The sequence below is a fragment of the Panthera pardus genome, unplaced genomic scaffold (assembly GCF_024362965.1).
Source record: "Panthera pardus isolate Hobbes unplaced genomic scaffold, ASM2436296v1 HiC_scaffold_24, whole genome shotgun sequence".
In the NCBI taxonomy this organism is placed as follows: domain Eukaryota; kingdom Metazoa; phylum Chordata; class Mammalia; order Carnivora; family Felidae; genus Panthera; species Panthera pardus.
The window spans coordinates 38,853,872-38,871,231 of NW_026526810.1; the positions used below are offsets into that span (position 1 = coordinate 38,853,872).

Below are 17,360 nucleotides of genomic sequence, written 5' to 3' on the forward strand. Positions count from 1 at the left end.
CAGCTGTCAGAAGGTTGAGTGGGGGAAAGACACAGGCCTTGGAGTCAAGTAGAGCTCAGTTCAAATCTCCTTGCATCCTTTTCCTCGTTTGGACAAAGCAATTAGGCTGTATGTCCTCCGGGTTCTTCACGTGTGAAAGGAGAATAACAACACACAATTTATAGGTTATAGATTGTTGTAAGAATTAAGCCAACTGAAGCAAAATGCTAGACACAGTAATTAGGCATATCCAGCTGATCTGAGGTGAAGAATTATGTCTTATTTGTCTTTATATTTCTTCTCATTTCCCTGTGCCTCCAGTGCAAGCACGCTGCCTTATATTGAGTTGTAGGTGCTAAATACTAAATCACTGAGTAAATGAGGAGCTATTTTATGTTCTTTAAAACTTTCCTTCTCAAAGTGTGGTTTGGGGACCAGCTGCACTGGCATGACCTGGACGCTTATTAGAAATGCAAGATCTTGGAGCCTATCCCAGATGTACTGAAACACAACATTCATTTTAGTAAGCTCCCCAGATGATTCGTATGCACATTAAAGTTTGAGAAGCTTTGCTTTAGAGAGCAACATCTGAAGCTGGGGGAAGCTTAAACTCCCATTAAGGTAGCCAACATTGTGGGAAATTTACAGGCAAGAAGACGACACACACGTGATGTGCATGCCCTCTCCCCATTCTCACTAGCCTGAAAGCAGTTTCCTGGTTCTGTGGAAACCCAAAGGACTTAGAATAATCACTTCTATAAGATCCATAATGGGAGCAGAGCCAGCTTCCATGTGTCCCTATGTGTGTACTTTTCAGAGTAGGCTATGGTCTGGGGATCATTCCTTCCCTGCCAATCGATAGCTCTGTCATAGATGTTGACTGCAGCTTCTAATCAAGAGCCCCGAATGACTTCAGAGTCCCTGTGTTTTTAGCTGGGGAAGTAGGGCAGGATCTGAGGTGGTTTTCCTGTACCTCTGGGATGTTTTCCATTATCTCCAGCAGGGATGTGGAACTTGCTGAATGAAATGACTTAAAACTCATTGATTTAAAAAAGATGGGGGTGCCTGGGCGGCTCAGTCGATTGAGCATCCGATTTCAGCTCAGGTCATGATCTCATGGTTCATGGGTTCGCATCCCACTTTGGGCTCTGCCCTGACAGTTCAGAGCCTGGAGCCTACTTCAGATTCTATGTCTCCTTCTCCCTCTGCCCCTCGCCCACTCACACTCTGCCTCTCTCTCTCTCTCTCTCTCAAAGATGAATAAACATTAAAAAAAATCTTTTTAAAATGTATGTTACTTAGCCCCTTGATGGGGAGGCATATACTCAATGGTCATTTGCCATGAGCCTACTCCATGCCAAGCCTGTGTGGGTCCTGGGGATACAGTGGTGACTAAGACTTGACTCTGCCTTGAGGGGCTCATAGTGTGGTGGAAAGAGAGATATGTTGGCAGATAATGAAAGAGCGGTGAGCCAAGTGCCATGGAAGAGTTGGCATATATATATATATATATATATATATATATATATATATGAATGAGAGAGAGAGGGATAAAATACATGTATTCACACACACATGCACATATATGTATATATATATAGATAGTGTATATATGTATGTATATATATATATATATATATATATATACATGAGAGAGAGAGGGATAAGATACATATATTCATACACACACACACATATATATATAGAGAATTAAATGGTTTTGCAATCCATACACACATATAAATATATACATATATAGAGAGATAAAGCAAATATACTAAAATGTTAACAATTATTGAACCTATCTGGAGGGAATACAGTAACTCATTGTACTATCTTTTCAACTTTTTCTGTACTTGAATGCTTTTTTAATAAAAAGTGGGAGAGAGGGGCGCCTGGGTAGCTCAGTAGGTTAAGCGTCTGACTTTGGCTCAGGTCATGATCTCATGGTTCATAAGTTTGAGCCCCACATCGGGCTCTGTGCTGATAGCTTGGAGCCTGGAGCCATCTTTAGATTTTGTGTCCCCCTCTCTCTCTGTTCTCTCCTGCTCGTGCTCTGTCTCTCTCTGTCTCTCAAAAATAAACGTTAAAAAAAACTTTTTTAAAAAAGTGGGAAAAATGTTGGGGGTAGTGCATGAATCAGGTGAGTATTATAATGGTCAGATAACTTAGTAAATGGTAGATGCTTACAAATATTTGTTTATGGCTCACAATACATAGTTGTGAAGTGCTTTCCCCATGTGACCCCATTCCATCCTCCCAACAACCCTATGGGGTCTGTAACAATCACCCCTGCTCACTAGCAGAGGCCTAGAGACCACGGTGATTTGCCCAAGGCCACCTGCTGGTAAGTGACGTAGTTGGGACCAAGACCCAGGCTCTTAGACTCCAAATCCAGTTCTCTTTTGTTACCCAGAGTCTCCCTCAGGAGTGGATGGTTTGTTTTCTGCCTCTACCAGGGGCCAGTGCCCAGATAGGAAGACGAGGCTCGTCCCTGGGTGGTCGACCATCCACTTTTCCTTTGGGTCTGCAGGGGGTGAAGACCAAGGGAGGCAGGCACCCAGGACAAAATGGCAGCTGACCTTAGGTCCTTTCTCCTTGGCTGAGGCCAGGACCAGTCTAGGAAACAGCCTGGCTGAAGACAGCTTGTGTGGGAAAACGGCCTCTCAAAGCCAGAGAGAGCCATTGTACGGGCTCACATTGAGCACACTCCAGCAAAGATGATGGGTCTTTCAGGCACCACGCCAGAGGGTAAGTTTTATCACTTACCCGCAATATGAGCCAGATAAATGGCTCCTTCTTGGTTTCCTGCCAGTTATTGCTCGTGCTGCCAGAAAGTCTTAATCATGCTGTTGAAAGAGGCTGCGCCCCCTCCCCCCGCCAGCTGCCAGCTGGCTCCTGGGCCTCTCAGCTGGGCCACGGCTTCCTGCACCCCCACAGCAAAGGCTCCCCTGTTTGGGCCTGATTCAGAGCATGCAGACTTACTACTCACTTTTCAATCTCATGTATATTTATAAACCTCTTTTTATAACCCTGAAGCCCCCGGGGGTTGCTGAAGCTCAAATAGAACAGTGACAGGTCTACAGTGTCCCCAGTGCCTGGCTCGGGGCCCAGGTCAGAGCAGGGTCTTGAAAGTGCTGGCTGGATGTTCTGGGCTCAATTGTGTCCCCCACCCTTCCCCAAATTCATATGTCAAAGTCCTAACCCTCTGCGTGTGTCCCAATGTGACCGTCTTTGGAGACAAGGTCTTTAAAGAGGTAATTAAGGTTCATTGAGGTCACCAGCATGGGCCCTAATTCCACATGATTTATAAAAAAGAAGATTAGGACAGACATGCACAGAGGGAGACTATGTGAAGATAAAGAAGGGACAGGCAAGTACCAACCAAGGAGAGAAGCCTCAGAAGGAGCCAACTCTGCTAACACCTTGATCTCAGACTTCTAACCTCCAGAACTGTGAGAAAAGAAATTTCTGTGGTTTGAGCCCTTTGTCGTGGCAGCTACAGCACTAGTGGACTGGACAAATGTTGACTTTGTGGGAGTCCTAGCACAGGCCAGGCACAGAGCCGGCATGTGGCTAAATCTGGGAATAAATCCATGCCCCAGACATCATCCTTTGAGTATGGACTTCTCTGCTTGAATGGGTCATTCGGGGTATTTTCTGGGGCAAGCGGACAGGCTGACCCCCCACCCCCCCTCATGAGTCTTTCCTCCAGATCTTTCCTATTCAACATCACCCATCCTTATCGTGAATCTCAGGGACAGGAGCCTCTCTGTGTGGCATGAGGGGGGAGGCCAGGGCATGAACAGTTACACGCCAAGAGGACCTGGTCATGGAATAATGGCAAGGCCCATGTTATAGGCAGCAGGGAGCATCTTGTGAACAGAGATTTCTCAGATGTTCTTGTGATATCACCAAGCCTCAGAGAGGTCTTGGAGAGTCCAGCTCAGTTTGTGAAAGCAGTTCTGTACATAGAGGATTCTTGGGTGAGTAAAAACATGTTAGCTTTTTAAAAGTACCCTTGGTTACCTTAAATTGGCCCAGAATTTTCAGTCTTGGAATCATGGGGCCTCTCCTTTCTTCGGGCTGCCTGGGTTTGTGGTTGCACCTGGTTTGTGAGCTTGACTTTGGGGAACCAGGAGCTGTGAAAGAAAAGCTGAGATAAGAGGGACCAGGACTTTGTCCAGACACAGTTTCCTCCTGGGCCTCTGAGGAGGGGGCTGTCACTCATAGTGTGGGGAGGGTAAGCTTTTGGTCAGAAGTGGTCAGGCCCAGAGAGGCTTGGCATGCGTCCCAGGCTCTCATGGCACTCACATCTATAGTAGGGTACTTCTGAAGGCCAAGATACCCATTTGGGCTCTGTGGGGGATGCTGGGACTACCAGAAATGTGCATCAGTGAGACTCCCAGGGGCCTTGGGAGGCTTCTCCTGCCCCTTGCCCTTCAGGCAAGCCCACATGCATGTCTGACCCTGTAGGAAACACATTGGGAAAGAAATGGTCTGACGGTCATTTACTGTTTGGATTGTTCTTACAGAATTGTGCCTTTGTCCTCCCGGTGTTTGGGAATCTTTGATTCGCTCCAGGCAATTGAGTCACACTAGGGTTAAGGCAGGGGGCAATGTCTCATGTTTAAAGTGGACAGAACTTGGCTTTCATAGTTTTCTCTCCCATTAACCTTTAAATGGCTGACATCAGATGAGGCAGACATCGAAGGTCTCAGGGCACTGCAGCTACCTCTCGATGAGTCCTGGTGACACCCAGGGTGTCAGTGCTGGAAGGGACCCTGCATGACACTCACGGGAAGTCAGAGTCACAGATGGTGGACGCAGCCACCCAAAGGGTCTGTGCAGCTGGTGCAGTGGAACATTCCTCGCTTTCTTGGGGCATGAGAACGCGAGAACAAAACACAACAGCACCAAAAACCAGCCCTGTGGGCAGCCAGATCCTGAAGTTCCCAACTGAACATAGAATAGATACAAAGTGCTGCCCAAAGGCCCACAGAATAGATACAAAGTGCCGCCAGGACTTTCTATGTCTGTGTTTGCGGCAAGACAGAGAGGAGGCCACATTGAAACTGAAAACGTGACTACACGTTCCCCTCTTTGGACTAACAGCACTGAATGTTGCTCTTGTAGCATTTCGATCACTAGCCCCACCTTCACCTTCCTGCCTAGATCATTCTTGACTGAATTGTGCAATAGTGAGTTCACAATAACTAATTGATTATTAAATTATGAAGATGCGTGGTCATTGAGTTGCCCACTATCCCTTTGACAGACTTCAATCCAGAATTCCCCCTGCATCCCCCACTTCTTGGTTTCAGCCAGCAAAACCAATCTTCTAAGAAGCCCCCCTCGACATCTCACATTGGGATACCCCAGGGTTTCTCTGGGTGTGTTCTTTCTTGCTGCAGTAAGGTAAATAAGCCTTTCATTTGACTTCAAGTGTGCTCCTGATGGTCTTTGGTTGGTGAACTTTTACATCTCTAAATTGGGCATACTGATACCTGCCCAGGAAACATTCTTTATAGAGATGTTGTAAGAAGCAAGCAGTATCATGTGGGTGGGGAATGAGTTTTTCAAGTTGAAACTGCTATGGGTCTATAAGCTAGTACAACGTGGAATTTCCGAATGACTCTCTTTCCGGACTTAGAATACAGTACTTTTTACACGGAAGATTCCTATCCAAGCTTCTATTATGTGTTCCGTCTCATTTCATTGGTGTAAATTCCTCCCACTTAGGAATGGTACTTAACACAAAAACTTCAAAGACACTTGCCTGAGGCTGGGGCCTGCCTGGGAGGAAGATCTGAGTGTTTGTGGGTGCCTGTCAGGTGATGTAGCAGAGCTGGTGGCTTCTGAGCCCACCCCTGTCTTTTCCTCAGGATACCATTGCTTCCACCACAGAGAGGCCACGGTCTCAGGCTGAGGGATAAAACCATCCACTCACAAAAAAAAAAAAAAAAAAAAAAAAAAAAAAAAAAAAAAAAGCAGCCTGCAGCCTTATTTCTCTTTTTTCAAACACCAGCTTCAGTGGTGGCCCTAGTGCTCCAGGGTAAGGACCAAACTCCTTAGCATGGTCTTGGACATCCTCACCTCTGGCCATTTCTTTTACGTGCCCCCTTCTTGCCCCCCTCCTACCCCAGCCACAGCCAAGGACCTCAGGGATTCCCAATTTCATTATCATTTTTCAAGTCTCCAAGATTGCTTTATGCTTTTTCTTCTGCTTACAACATCCTTCCACATCTTTTCCTTCAAAACTCAACCCAAATACCCCTTCCTCTATCTTCCCAGCCAACCTCTCCTGCCTCATGGCCTTGTGGTGTTTTATACATAATGTTATTTGTGTACTTATCACATTGTACTGAAATTGTGTTTCTCCCAATCTTTACACACACACGCACACACACACACACACACACACACACACACACACGTAGGGAGCCAGAGACCCCGTCAGTTGGAAACTTCCTTGATGAAATGAAACATGCTTTTTCATTTTTGTAACTTCAGGGATGCAGTTTTGTACTGACAGTGGGGCCTGGCACACAGTAGGTGGTTAATAAGTGTTATAACGTGCTGCTGTTGATCTTGTTATTGTTTCAGTATAAAGCAATTATGTTGTTTTCACTATTTTGGATTCTCTGAGGACAAGGAAGCTGGAACATTTGTCACCGGAAAGTTTTTCGCAATCAGAAAGGCCAGCCCTAGTCAACTGAGAATCCACAGCTCTGCCCAGCTTTGGGAAATGCCCGGCTCATCTGAAAAGAATGTTCTTGATCCTATTTTCAGGCCTGCCAAGGAGGGGTTCACTGTGTATGGTTAATTAGCTATTGCAACTAGTATTTTCCCACTAATTACAAGTAAGTATCAGCTGGGGATTTTTCTTCAAGAATCACTTTCTTTTTGACATGCCATATTTTATTTCAGAGGAATAAATTGGATGAATATCATGAGGCTTCGCTATCGCTACCCCTGAGGGGTATTATTTGGGCTATCGCTACCCCTGAGGGAGGTCAAAATCCAGGATCAATCAATGTTGATCCCACCCCCTTCCCTACCAGAAAACTTGGAAAAGAAGCCAGGTTTGCCCCAGAGGCCTGCGTTATTTCTGTAGGAAGAGCCCTGAGTCTGAAAGTCAGGACACTTGGGTTAAAGTCTTGTTTTGCCATTGACTAGCTTTTTTTGTTTTACTAGTGGTTCCCCAGACATTGTCTCAGACCAGCAACAGCACTTGGAAACATGTTAGAAATGCAAATTCTCGGGTCTGCCCCAGTCCCCACCAAATTAGAAACTGCAGATGGGGGTCCAGAAATCTGATTTTAATAAGATTTACTTGTTTAATAAATTTAAATTTATTTAAATAAAGAGATTAAAATAAATAAATAAATAAATAAATAAATAAATAAATAAATTTAATAAGATTCTAAACCACTAAACCAATCTGGTCAAATCCATTTTATCATTTTGCTATAAATTTATTTTTAAAATTATTCCAGTCATTAAAGTAAATGTACTACATATATATACACACACTATAACATTGTAAAAAATTTGGAAGAAACAAAAATTTAGGTATAAATTCAACTGAAGTATAAACATTCTTGTACATTTTCTAGTAGCATTCTTTTCCTCACACATGCATATTTTTAGCGTTGTAATCACAGGACACACAACTAGGTATACTGACTTTTCCCTGCTTAATATGAATACTGTAAATACTATTCAGTGTTGCCACTTCTGTATCTTCATCGGAACTATTTTTATTTTTTTTAGAGAGCAAGAGAGAGTGTGAACATTGGAAAGAGGCAGAGGGGGAGAGAGAGAAAGACGGAGAGAAAGAAAGAGAAAGAGAGAATCCCAAGCAGGCTCCAACATGGAGCCTGACACGGGCTCTATCCCATGACCCTGAGATCATGACCTGAGTTGAAATCAAGTGTTGGACATTCAACCGACAGAGCCACCCAGGTGTCCCTTCATCAGAAATATTCTTTTTTTTTTTTTTTAACATTTATTTATTTTTGAGACAGAGAGAGACAGAGTATGAACAGGGGAGGGGCAGAGAGAGAGGGAGACACAGAATCCGAAACAGGCTCCAGGCTCTGAGCTGTCAGCACAGAGCCCGACGCAGGGCTCGAACTCACGGACTGCGAGATCATGACCTGAGCCGAAGTCGGACGCTCAACCGACCAAGCCACCCAGGCGCCCCTCATCAGAAATATTCTTAATGGCCACACAACTCTTCATGAAATAGTGCCACAGGTAGTTCACCAGAGCCCTGATGAACTTGTGGATGTGGAGGTGAAAATGCTCTGGACAGACGAGGAGGCCTCCCCTTTGAGGCACTTGATTTTCTCCTCACTCCTCCCCACCCCTCCCCCTAAAGCACCATTGTGGGAAGATCAAAACTACCAATGTTTCTGGAAATAGAGTCCTAAACAGAGAGAAAGGGAGGTTAGCCAACAGCCCTGAGTTTTCCAGAGTCATCCAGAAACTCGGATTCTCCCAAACCTGAAATCCCCTCCTGAAACCCTGAAACAGGTCTTCACTGTGCTACTTTGTGGCTGCGTCTATGAATTGCACCTGCTCTTCACAAGCGTGGCTGGCACCCCCAATCTTTCAGTGTGGAGGAGCCACTGGAGTTTGTCTCCTTGCCCTAGGTTGGTGCCTGAGTGTGAGCTCCCCTCCCTGTAGCACTGGTTGGGCTCCCTCCCATTATTCTGGTTTCCACACTGAGGCTGAAGTCCAGCCACGACCCCTAGCCTGCTTGTCAGGGATCCAGGTGTCCTGCCTGGCCCTGGCCAGCCCCTTTCCCTAGGGGGCTGGACCTCAATCCCCAGCTGAAAGGGTCCCTCTCTAAAATGGACACCATCCTGGGAAACCTAGCATAACCACCCTCCTTCCTGGCTGTGCAAATGGCTGTGCCCTCTGCCCAGCATGGATCCTGTGGAGGTGAGGGACACCCCAGGCTGAGGTCAGCATGGCCCCGTTCCCATGGGCAGTGTAACCAGGACTGCTCAGTCTTGTGTGTAGACCAGCCCCCGCCCTCCTGTCCCCTCCCTGATGACCTGCCTGTGAGGACCCAGCACTGTGGCAGCTGGTGGGGGGAAACAAAGCGGGAGGAGGTTGCCGCAGGGATCTCTGTACTGGCCAGTTGGCTTTGGCTGGATTACTCATTTGGTTATTCAAGTGCTAGAGTCTGTTCCCAGGCCCACTTCCTTCAATAATCAGTTTCTTTTTGAAAATGTACCATTCACCCGACCCAGAATTAAAGAATAAGGACTCAGGTCCTGGGTCCCCTGTGAAAGGCAAGCAGCGTGGAAGACAGGCTGCTGTCCTTTTACCTCATGCTTGTCCTCTCTGGATGTGTTACCCTCAGGAGGGCTCGAGGGGCTGGGCCAGGACATCTGGCAGTGGATAGGATCTGCCCTTTAGCAGAGAGAAGATAGAGTCTCACTAGCATGCTAGTGGCTGGCCTGTGGATTCCTGTTCCCTGGACACTCCCAATGAACGAGCTCCATCTCTGGATATCACCTGCAACATTACTCACAATGACCTTCCCTGCAATTGTTGAGGCCGGTCAGGGATTTGTACATCCCACTGGGGGGGAATAATTCTGGGCCTGAGCCTATGATAGTGGAGGTGGCAGGTCTGAAGGCATCATACAAGGTGTGGCTTTTCCCAGTGGCCCTCTTGGGACAACAAATCCAAGACCAATCTAACTGCAGATAATCAGGATTAAAAAACAATGTTTATTTATTTATTTATTCTGAGAGAGAGAGCCTGCAGAGGGCAGAGAGAGAGAGAGAGAGAGAGAGAATCCCAAGCAGGCCCCGAACCACCAGCCGCAGAGTCCGATGTAGGGTTTGATTTCATAAACCATGAGGTCGTGACTTCAGCCAAAATCAAGAGTTGGATGCTCAACCGAATGAGCCACCCAGGCACCCCCAGGATTTTTTTAAATTTTTTTCTTTTACTTATAAATAATTTAAAAACACTTACTCAATAGCCTTAAATTCTTTATATATATATCTTTAAATGTACTTCAAATCACTGGCAATATGCATGTATATAGTTTTTTCAGTTGTGATTAATATGTACATTATTCAATCCTGTTTTTTCCTCCACTTTATTGCCTACAGAATTTCCTCGTACTTATTTTTTTATTTTTACTTTTTTAAGTTTGTTTATTTATTTTGAGAGAGACAGAGAGAGCATGAGTCGGGGAGAGGCGGAGAGAGAGGGAGACAGAGAGAATCCCAAGCAGACTCCGCACTGTTAGCACTGAGACCAATGCGGGGCTCGAACTCATGAAACAGTGAGATCATGTCCTGAGCTGAAACCAACAATCGAATGCTTAACAGACTGAGCCACCCAGGTGCCCCCTCCTTGTACTTGTTTTTAAAAGCCTCAAGACCAGTTGTTGTTTAACTTTTTGGAGGTCACAGTTCCCTTTGATAATCTGTCAGTTATGACCTCTCTCCCCAACTCAAAGGTCACATAGACATGGCCTTGGGTGCCATCTGAGGAGACCTCCAGACTCTCAGAAACATCATGCCAGCTTAAGATCCCTTATGTTGTACTATGAGCACCCAAGGGCCAGCATTAAGCCTTATATTTGTGCATTCCATCTTTATTATCCCCCAAAGTTCCTGGAACTTTTAGTACTTTAGTAGGTATTTGAGACAATGCTTGTTTAAAGATGGATTTGGTGCTAGCTGGATGGTATATTGTTAGACATTCTGGTTGTTTCCAGTTGTCGGCAGTTGTGACCCAATGCTGCGGTCAACTCCTACCTACAGTTTGCTTTTTTTTTTCTTCATCCCACAAGGCCTGTTTTGGGGAAGTGTTTGGGCTTGAAAAACACATGGACTTTATTGGCTCTGTACCTTTGCTTATGCACAAGGAAAGCCTCCTTTTCTTTGGTCTAGATTCCCCCCTGCAAGACCCTGCTCAAGTGCTGCGGGTCTCCCCAGAGCTTTCCCTTGCCCTACACGTGGAAGTGTGTGTCTTCTGTATCTCTACCTGCCCCTTGTCGTCATCAGTTTGGGCTTCTCTAACAAACTGCCATAGACTGGGTGGCTTGTAACCAACAGAAACTTGTATCCCACAGTTCTGGAGGCTGCAAGTATGAGATCTGGGTGCCAGCACGGTCAGGTTCTGGCGAGAGTCTGCTTCGTTTCCTCATATGTTGGAAAACGAGCAAGCTCTCTGGAATCCCTTTTATAAGGGTGCTAATCCCATTCAGAGGCCTCCACCCTTATGAACAGAGGCCACACATAATACCATCACATTGGGATTAGGATTTCAACACAAATATGGGGGGAATACAAGCATTCAATCTATTGTACTCCTCTCTGCTGGTACTCAGCACATTCCATGTTCTTGTGAGAAAATGTTATATACACATCTTATCTCCTTTATTAGACTCAGATACTTCATGTATCTGATACCCAGAACAGATCATTTTAATATGCCTTTGCTTTGTAAGACAAAATTATTTTCAGGAATATTTCAAAAATCAGGAATTGCTATTTTCTTGATTTGTTCTCTGTTTTAGAGCAATGAACAATTTAGGAGGAAGAGTATATTGCCACTTTAAAGATAATCAAATGCATTAAAAGTATTCCCTGTAAGAACTAAAATTTTTACTTACCAAACAAAATATGGTTGACTTTTGAACAACAGAGGTTTGAACTATGTGGGTGCAAATGTACATAGATTTTTTTCCCCCATAAATACATGACAGTATTGTAAATTTATTTTCTCTTCCTTATTTTCTTAGTAACGTTTTTTCTTTTCACTAGCTTACTTTATTGTAAGAATATGGTATGTAATATATATATGACATGCAAAATATGTGTTAATTGACTGTTTATGTTATTGGTAAGGCTTCTGGTCAACAGTAGGCTGTTAGTAGTTAAGTTTTGGGGGAGTCAAAAATTATATGTGGATTTTCTTTAAAAAATTTTTTTTTAAATGTTTATTTCTGAGAGAGAGAGAGAGTGCTCTAGCAGGGGAGGGGCAGAGCGAGAGAGGGAGACACAGAATCCAAAGCAGGCTCCAGGCTCTGAGCTGTCAGCACAGAGCCTGATGTGGGGCTTGAGCCCACAAACCTAGAGATCATGACCTGAGCCAAAGTTGTATGCTTGACTGACTGAGCCACCCAGGTACCCCATTGTATGTGGGTTTTCGACTGCACAGGGTGTTGGTGCCCCTAACTCATATGGTGTTCAAGGGCCAACTGTATTACACCTCACAGTTCACTGTAATATGTGTCTTACTGTTTTATTTTGATTTTTTAAATGTTTATTATTTTTTTTTTTGAGAGAGAGAGAGATTGGGAGGTAGAGGAGCTTAGGGGCAGAGAGAGAGGGGGATGGAGAATCTGAAGCAGACTTTGTGCTGTCAGTGTAGAGCCCGAGGCTGAGCGTGAACCCGCGAACTACAAGATCATGACCAGAGCTGAAGTCAGATGCTTAACCCAGAGCTACGCAGGTGCCCCTGTTTTACTGTTTTAAATTGTAAACACAGAAACACTAAATGGTCACCTAGGGTAAGAGAATTGAAGTTTTGAGGTTTTGTTTCTTGGCTTTTACAATCACTCTGCTATCATCTTTCATTCTGAATTTGCTGTGTAGATGTAGGAATATGCAATAAGTCCCAGAGGGGCTGGAGGCATGAGATGATCAAAGCAAGTTGGGGGGATTTGAAACTGTGATACACTTCCTCCTGCAGTGAGCGCGTCACTGAATGCGTGAAGGTCAGGCGCCAACCGTGTAACTGGGAGCGCTCAAAATGAACGTCAATGGAGAACTTAATATTAACTAAAGGATAAGTAATACAAAAGTGTGATCCTTTGAAGGTAACATATATATAAAACTCAACAGTAACCATAGAAGTTATTTGCAACTTTGACCAAAAAACTATTTTGGGGGGTAGGAGGTTTATTTTTTACCACTGACATTATTTAGAATTGTGATAATGAAAGACGGACCAACTTTCAGCAGGTTCTGCTATTGTAATGACCGTCCCTATGAAGGATGACCTTCTGAGTGTGGACTTCCAGGGCACGTGGCTCCCACCTCCCACCCCCAGCCTACCCCTGATTTGACAGCTCGAGGTGGGAGTTCGGGACAGTGGCTGGCGGGGCACGGTGGGACGCAGTGTCCACGGCAGGAACGCAGTGGTTCTGTGTGTGGGCTGAGGCCAGGGGGATGGCTGATAGGTGAGGCTAATTGTCTTCATGTACTCCAAACAAAACAATACACCACAATGCACTGAATACAAAAACCGGTAATAGAATCCAGTCCTCTCCTCTGAAGCCAGACATTAAAGAAATATGCAACATTTCTTGTAAATCAATGTCACTCCCTTTTTATCGTCATTGTTTGCAAACTACAAGGTATTTCTCATAATATGATATGTATTGATACGGGATTGGCTCGCCGTTATTTTTAACGGCATTAACATTTTAAGAAATGTCTCTGTTTTGGTCTCCAATATGGCAAATACTGATAGCTGTATTCCATATAAAAAAAAAGCTCTCTGGACCCCTAAGGCATTTTTCAGGATGTCATGATGCCCTGAGACCAGGAAGTTTGAGAACTGCGGCATTCATGCACTGCCTTGTATATGGCAGATGCTTGTGCCACAGGGTTAAGCGAACGAGCCACTGAACAGATGGGCTTCAGCTGCTTCTGGTATTTGGAAGTTGTGGCTGAGACTGGAGGGAGGAGCAGGCCCCTGGAGGCAGTGGTGGTGGACACCTGGAAGGTGGGGGCTGCTGGGGTCAAGAGGCAGGATCCTCCGTTTGAGAGCACTATTAGCTCTCATGGCAACATCAGTGTGGTGGGTCTGGGGGTCAGGCAGTGAGGACTGGGGATGACAGTGATGGTAGGTCCGTGTCCCGGGGGCGTCAGGAGGCTACCCATACCTGGTTCCCCTTGGTGCTGACAGATTGGAACAGCTGTCCCAATCTGTCTTTCTGGGTGGGAACTGAGCAGTTTTGGTTTTGAGGGGCCTCTGGCTGTCAAATCATTGAGAATGAGGACAACAGAAAGAAAGGCCTGTAGGCTCAGTCAGATTGAGCTCTAGGTGCTTCTCCCTGCTCTGCTCTGAACAGCCATGGGACCCCTGCAAGCCGCCTATGTGCTGGCTCACTCTACCACATGGTGAGGATGGGGTAGCATCTGGCACATACTGGATACACAGTACCTTGGTGGGTCCATTAGTAATGTCATTAATAAAAACAAAAAGAGGCAGGCTGGGAGGGGTGGGGCTAAGGAGGAAGGGTCCTCGGGGGAATACTTCCTGGCCCATGACTAGTGACAGTGGGAGCTTGGTATAGACCAGGGTTTCTCAACTCTCAACCACTCTGGACACTTTGCCCTGGATAACCTGTTGTGGGAGCTGTCATGTGCATGGTAGAATGTTTATTTAGCAGCATCCCTGGCCTTTGCCCACTACATGCCAATAGCCCTCTCTCTTCAACTCTGACAACCAAAGATGTCTTTGGACATTGTGGAGGATAATTTTGCCTCTGGTTGAGAGCCACCAGTCTAGGTACTTGTCTGACAAGGCCTCCACTGTGGGTGCTTGCTTCCAGCCAATGCCTTGGAGGTGACCCACCAGCTTCATCCACACAAGATCTGTCTGTCTCACTCCTTTCAGGAAGAATTCTTCCCAGAGATTCTACTCCCAAAGGAACAGGAGGCCTCCTGACTCTGCTCCCTTTCCCGGAAGAACCCTCCTGCTAATCATGGCTGTTTCCCTCAGCTTTTGGACAAACCAGACCCCGGGAAAGCAGCAGCTGAGCGACGCAAGAGCTGGTGAAGGGAATCTGGATGCCCAGCAGCCTGGGGGAGGCCGTCCTGCCCTTCAGCCTCCTCCTTGGCAGTCATGCCTTCCAACCTCCAAGGCTCCACTAGAATATAGTCTGAGCCAATAACAACGCAATGGAAGAACAAAGGGAGGTATGTTTACCCAAAGGAATGCTGCTGCCACCAGAATGAACGAGTCACCGCCACATACACGTGCCCCGGATGAATCTCACCAGGATAGTGTTGAGTGAAAAAGCCAGAGGCAAAAGTGCACATGCTCTATGGTTCCATTAATGAAAAGTTCCCCCAGAGGCAAAATACTCTATGTTAAAGCTCAAGGGGTACACAAGGGAGGCTTCTGGGATGCAGGTTCCGACTATGAAAATTCATTGAGCAGTTATGATACAGTCACTTTTCTAGATCTATGGAAAATAAACAAACAAAAACAACATTCTGGGCCAAAGGTCAGGACAGGCCCTTTAGCAAAATCCCTGTCAACCCAGGGAATGAAAATCATCAGCAATTTTGCCTGGCTGGCTCTAAATCATTATTGTCATGTTTGGACATGGCTTTACACATGAGATGATGAATACAAAATAATCAGCATAGTGCTTGGCACAGAAAATGCTCAGGAAATGGTAATAATACTACCAATTAGTATTGATGTAGGATACAAAATAATAATAAAATAATCAACGGCCTTTTTTCTTATAGGGGAAACAAAAGATTCTGGAAATTTCAGGTATATTCCTGGTTACTAAATTCCTGATTCTCAAGGTTTTTGGAGCTCCTTCCAAAGATAGTCTTTGAGGAAAGAAAAATCTAAGTCTCTTCCTCAGAGTGAGTAGCTCCTGACCAGTAATCAGCACACACACAAAAATCCCAAATACCTAATTTGGCCAAACTGTTCAGTGTCCTTCATATCCATCATTTATTGATCCAATATACTGTTTAGCCAGGAACCTGGAATCCACCTACCTGGTCAAGCAGTTGGATCTACCTTTGGCCATCAATCAAGTTTATGAATTTATAAATGAAACAAGTGTGACTGCTGTTGGATTTCTCCGTCTCAGAGTAAAACTGTGGCAGAAAAACATGAAGTCTAGAAAATATGCAACGCTATCTCTTCTTTAGACCTGACCGGAAACAGGACTCTACAAATTCCTCTCTTCTCAGACAGCCAGCAATCAGGCAACCTCAGCAAAACGGAGCATTTCATTGCAAGCTGCACTCCCCAACCACAAATTAGATGCCAAATTAACTCTCGGGAACATCCCAAACTCTTTCAGATCATTCTCCCAAGACCCAAGTCTTGGCATGACGGGTTCTGAATCAGACATGAGGGAGAGAATACAGTGCAAGCCGCAAGTGCTTTTAGACTTCTATTCCCAGAGATATCTCCTAAAATTTCAGTCCTTCACGAACGGCAACATGTCCCTGTGACCCGTGATGCCACTAATAGAATCAAGTTCTGTCCCACACCGTCAAGAACACTCAGTGAATTTGTCTCACAAATGTTCTTTGTGACAGACATTTAAGAAAGAAAAATCCATGCCCATTTCCACAGAAAAGGCAGGTTCTTACCTAGTCCCAGGCTTTGTCCATGGGCACTTGATTGGATAAAGACGCATAAAACCAAGAAAATAGAGACACACAGGGGACTTTCCATTTCTCCTGTTTCATCCGGGGTCCAAGGTCTTCTTGCTAATTCCTGAAGTTAAAAAGACGAGATCGCCTATTGATACTTTGTCAGGGGAGCCTGCTGATTAATAATTAACATTTAACCGTGTTACCCAGTGTCCACCTCGCTTGCTACCCCCTTGCAAGCCCAGATCTAACTATATCTAATAGAAAAAAAGTTGATTTACAAAAGCTTTTTAAAAATTCTGATACATTTGGAGAATCAAATATCTTGTCTTGTATTCTTACCTTCTTGGGCCAAGGTCATAGTTCCAAATTAATCAATTTAGGTTAATGTGTTGTGTTTGGAAATTCTGTCAAAGGTCAGGGGTCGGTGGCTCCCACACGGTTGCCTAGCTCTCCCTCTGATAGAGGGGATGCTGGTTCATGGCAATGGTATTTCAAATTGCAGACTAAGCACAAAGAAAAAGAGAAGGGCTCTGCCAGGTGGAGAGCAGCTGGAGGGCCCATTTTCTGTTGAATTTAGCAAAATGGCTGGTGCCTCGAGTCAAAGAGTTGGTGGGGTAAACGTTTCTATAGCTGAAGGGGGCAGGAAAGCTCTAACCTCAGTGTAAGAAGAGGATGACACAGAAGCAAAGATGTGGGACTGAATGCCTTTGAGGGGGCCCCATTGGGAGGTGACCCCAGAAGAAACTCTCCTCTGTGCTAACTAATGTTCCCTTGTGTAGAGGACTGAGAAGTCAGGCAGGGGAAATGTTACTGTGTATGACTCTTATGATATTCCTTGGGTCTCTAGTTTTATTTCAACTTTATTTATTCCAACTTTTCTCCCCCTGCATACCTACTATGTTCCAGGCACTGTTTTAGGCTCTTGGGACATACAAGTAAACAAAACAGACCAAGATTCCAGTCTTTGTG

At 45.2% G+C, this 17,360-nt stretch overlaps 1 protein-coding gene across 1 annotated transcript in view; it reads right to left on the reverse strand.

Annotated features, from left to right (window-relative positions):
- LIPC (lipase C, hepatic type) overlaps window positions 1-16,512 on the reverse strand; it is a 138,828-nt gene extending 122,316 nt beyond the window's left edge. Inside the window, exon 1 of the mRNA XM_019441968.2 lies at window positions 16,386-16,512. Within this exon, the coding sequence (XP_019297513.2) occupies window positions 16,386-16,470 (85 nt within the window). The 5' untranslated portion in view covers window positions 16,471-16,512. The remainder of the gene's footprint in view (window positions 1-16,385) is intronic.
- Window positions 16,513-17,360: the final 848 nt, after the last annotated feature.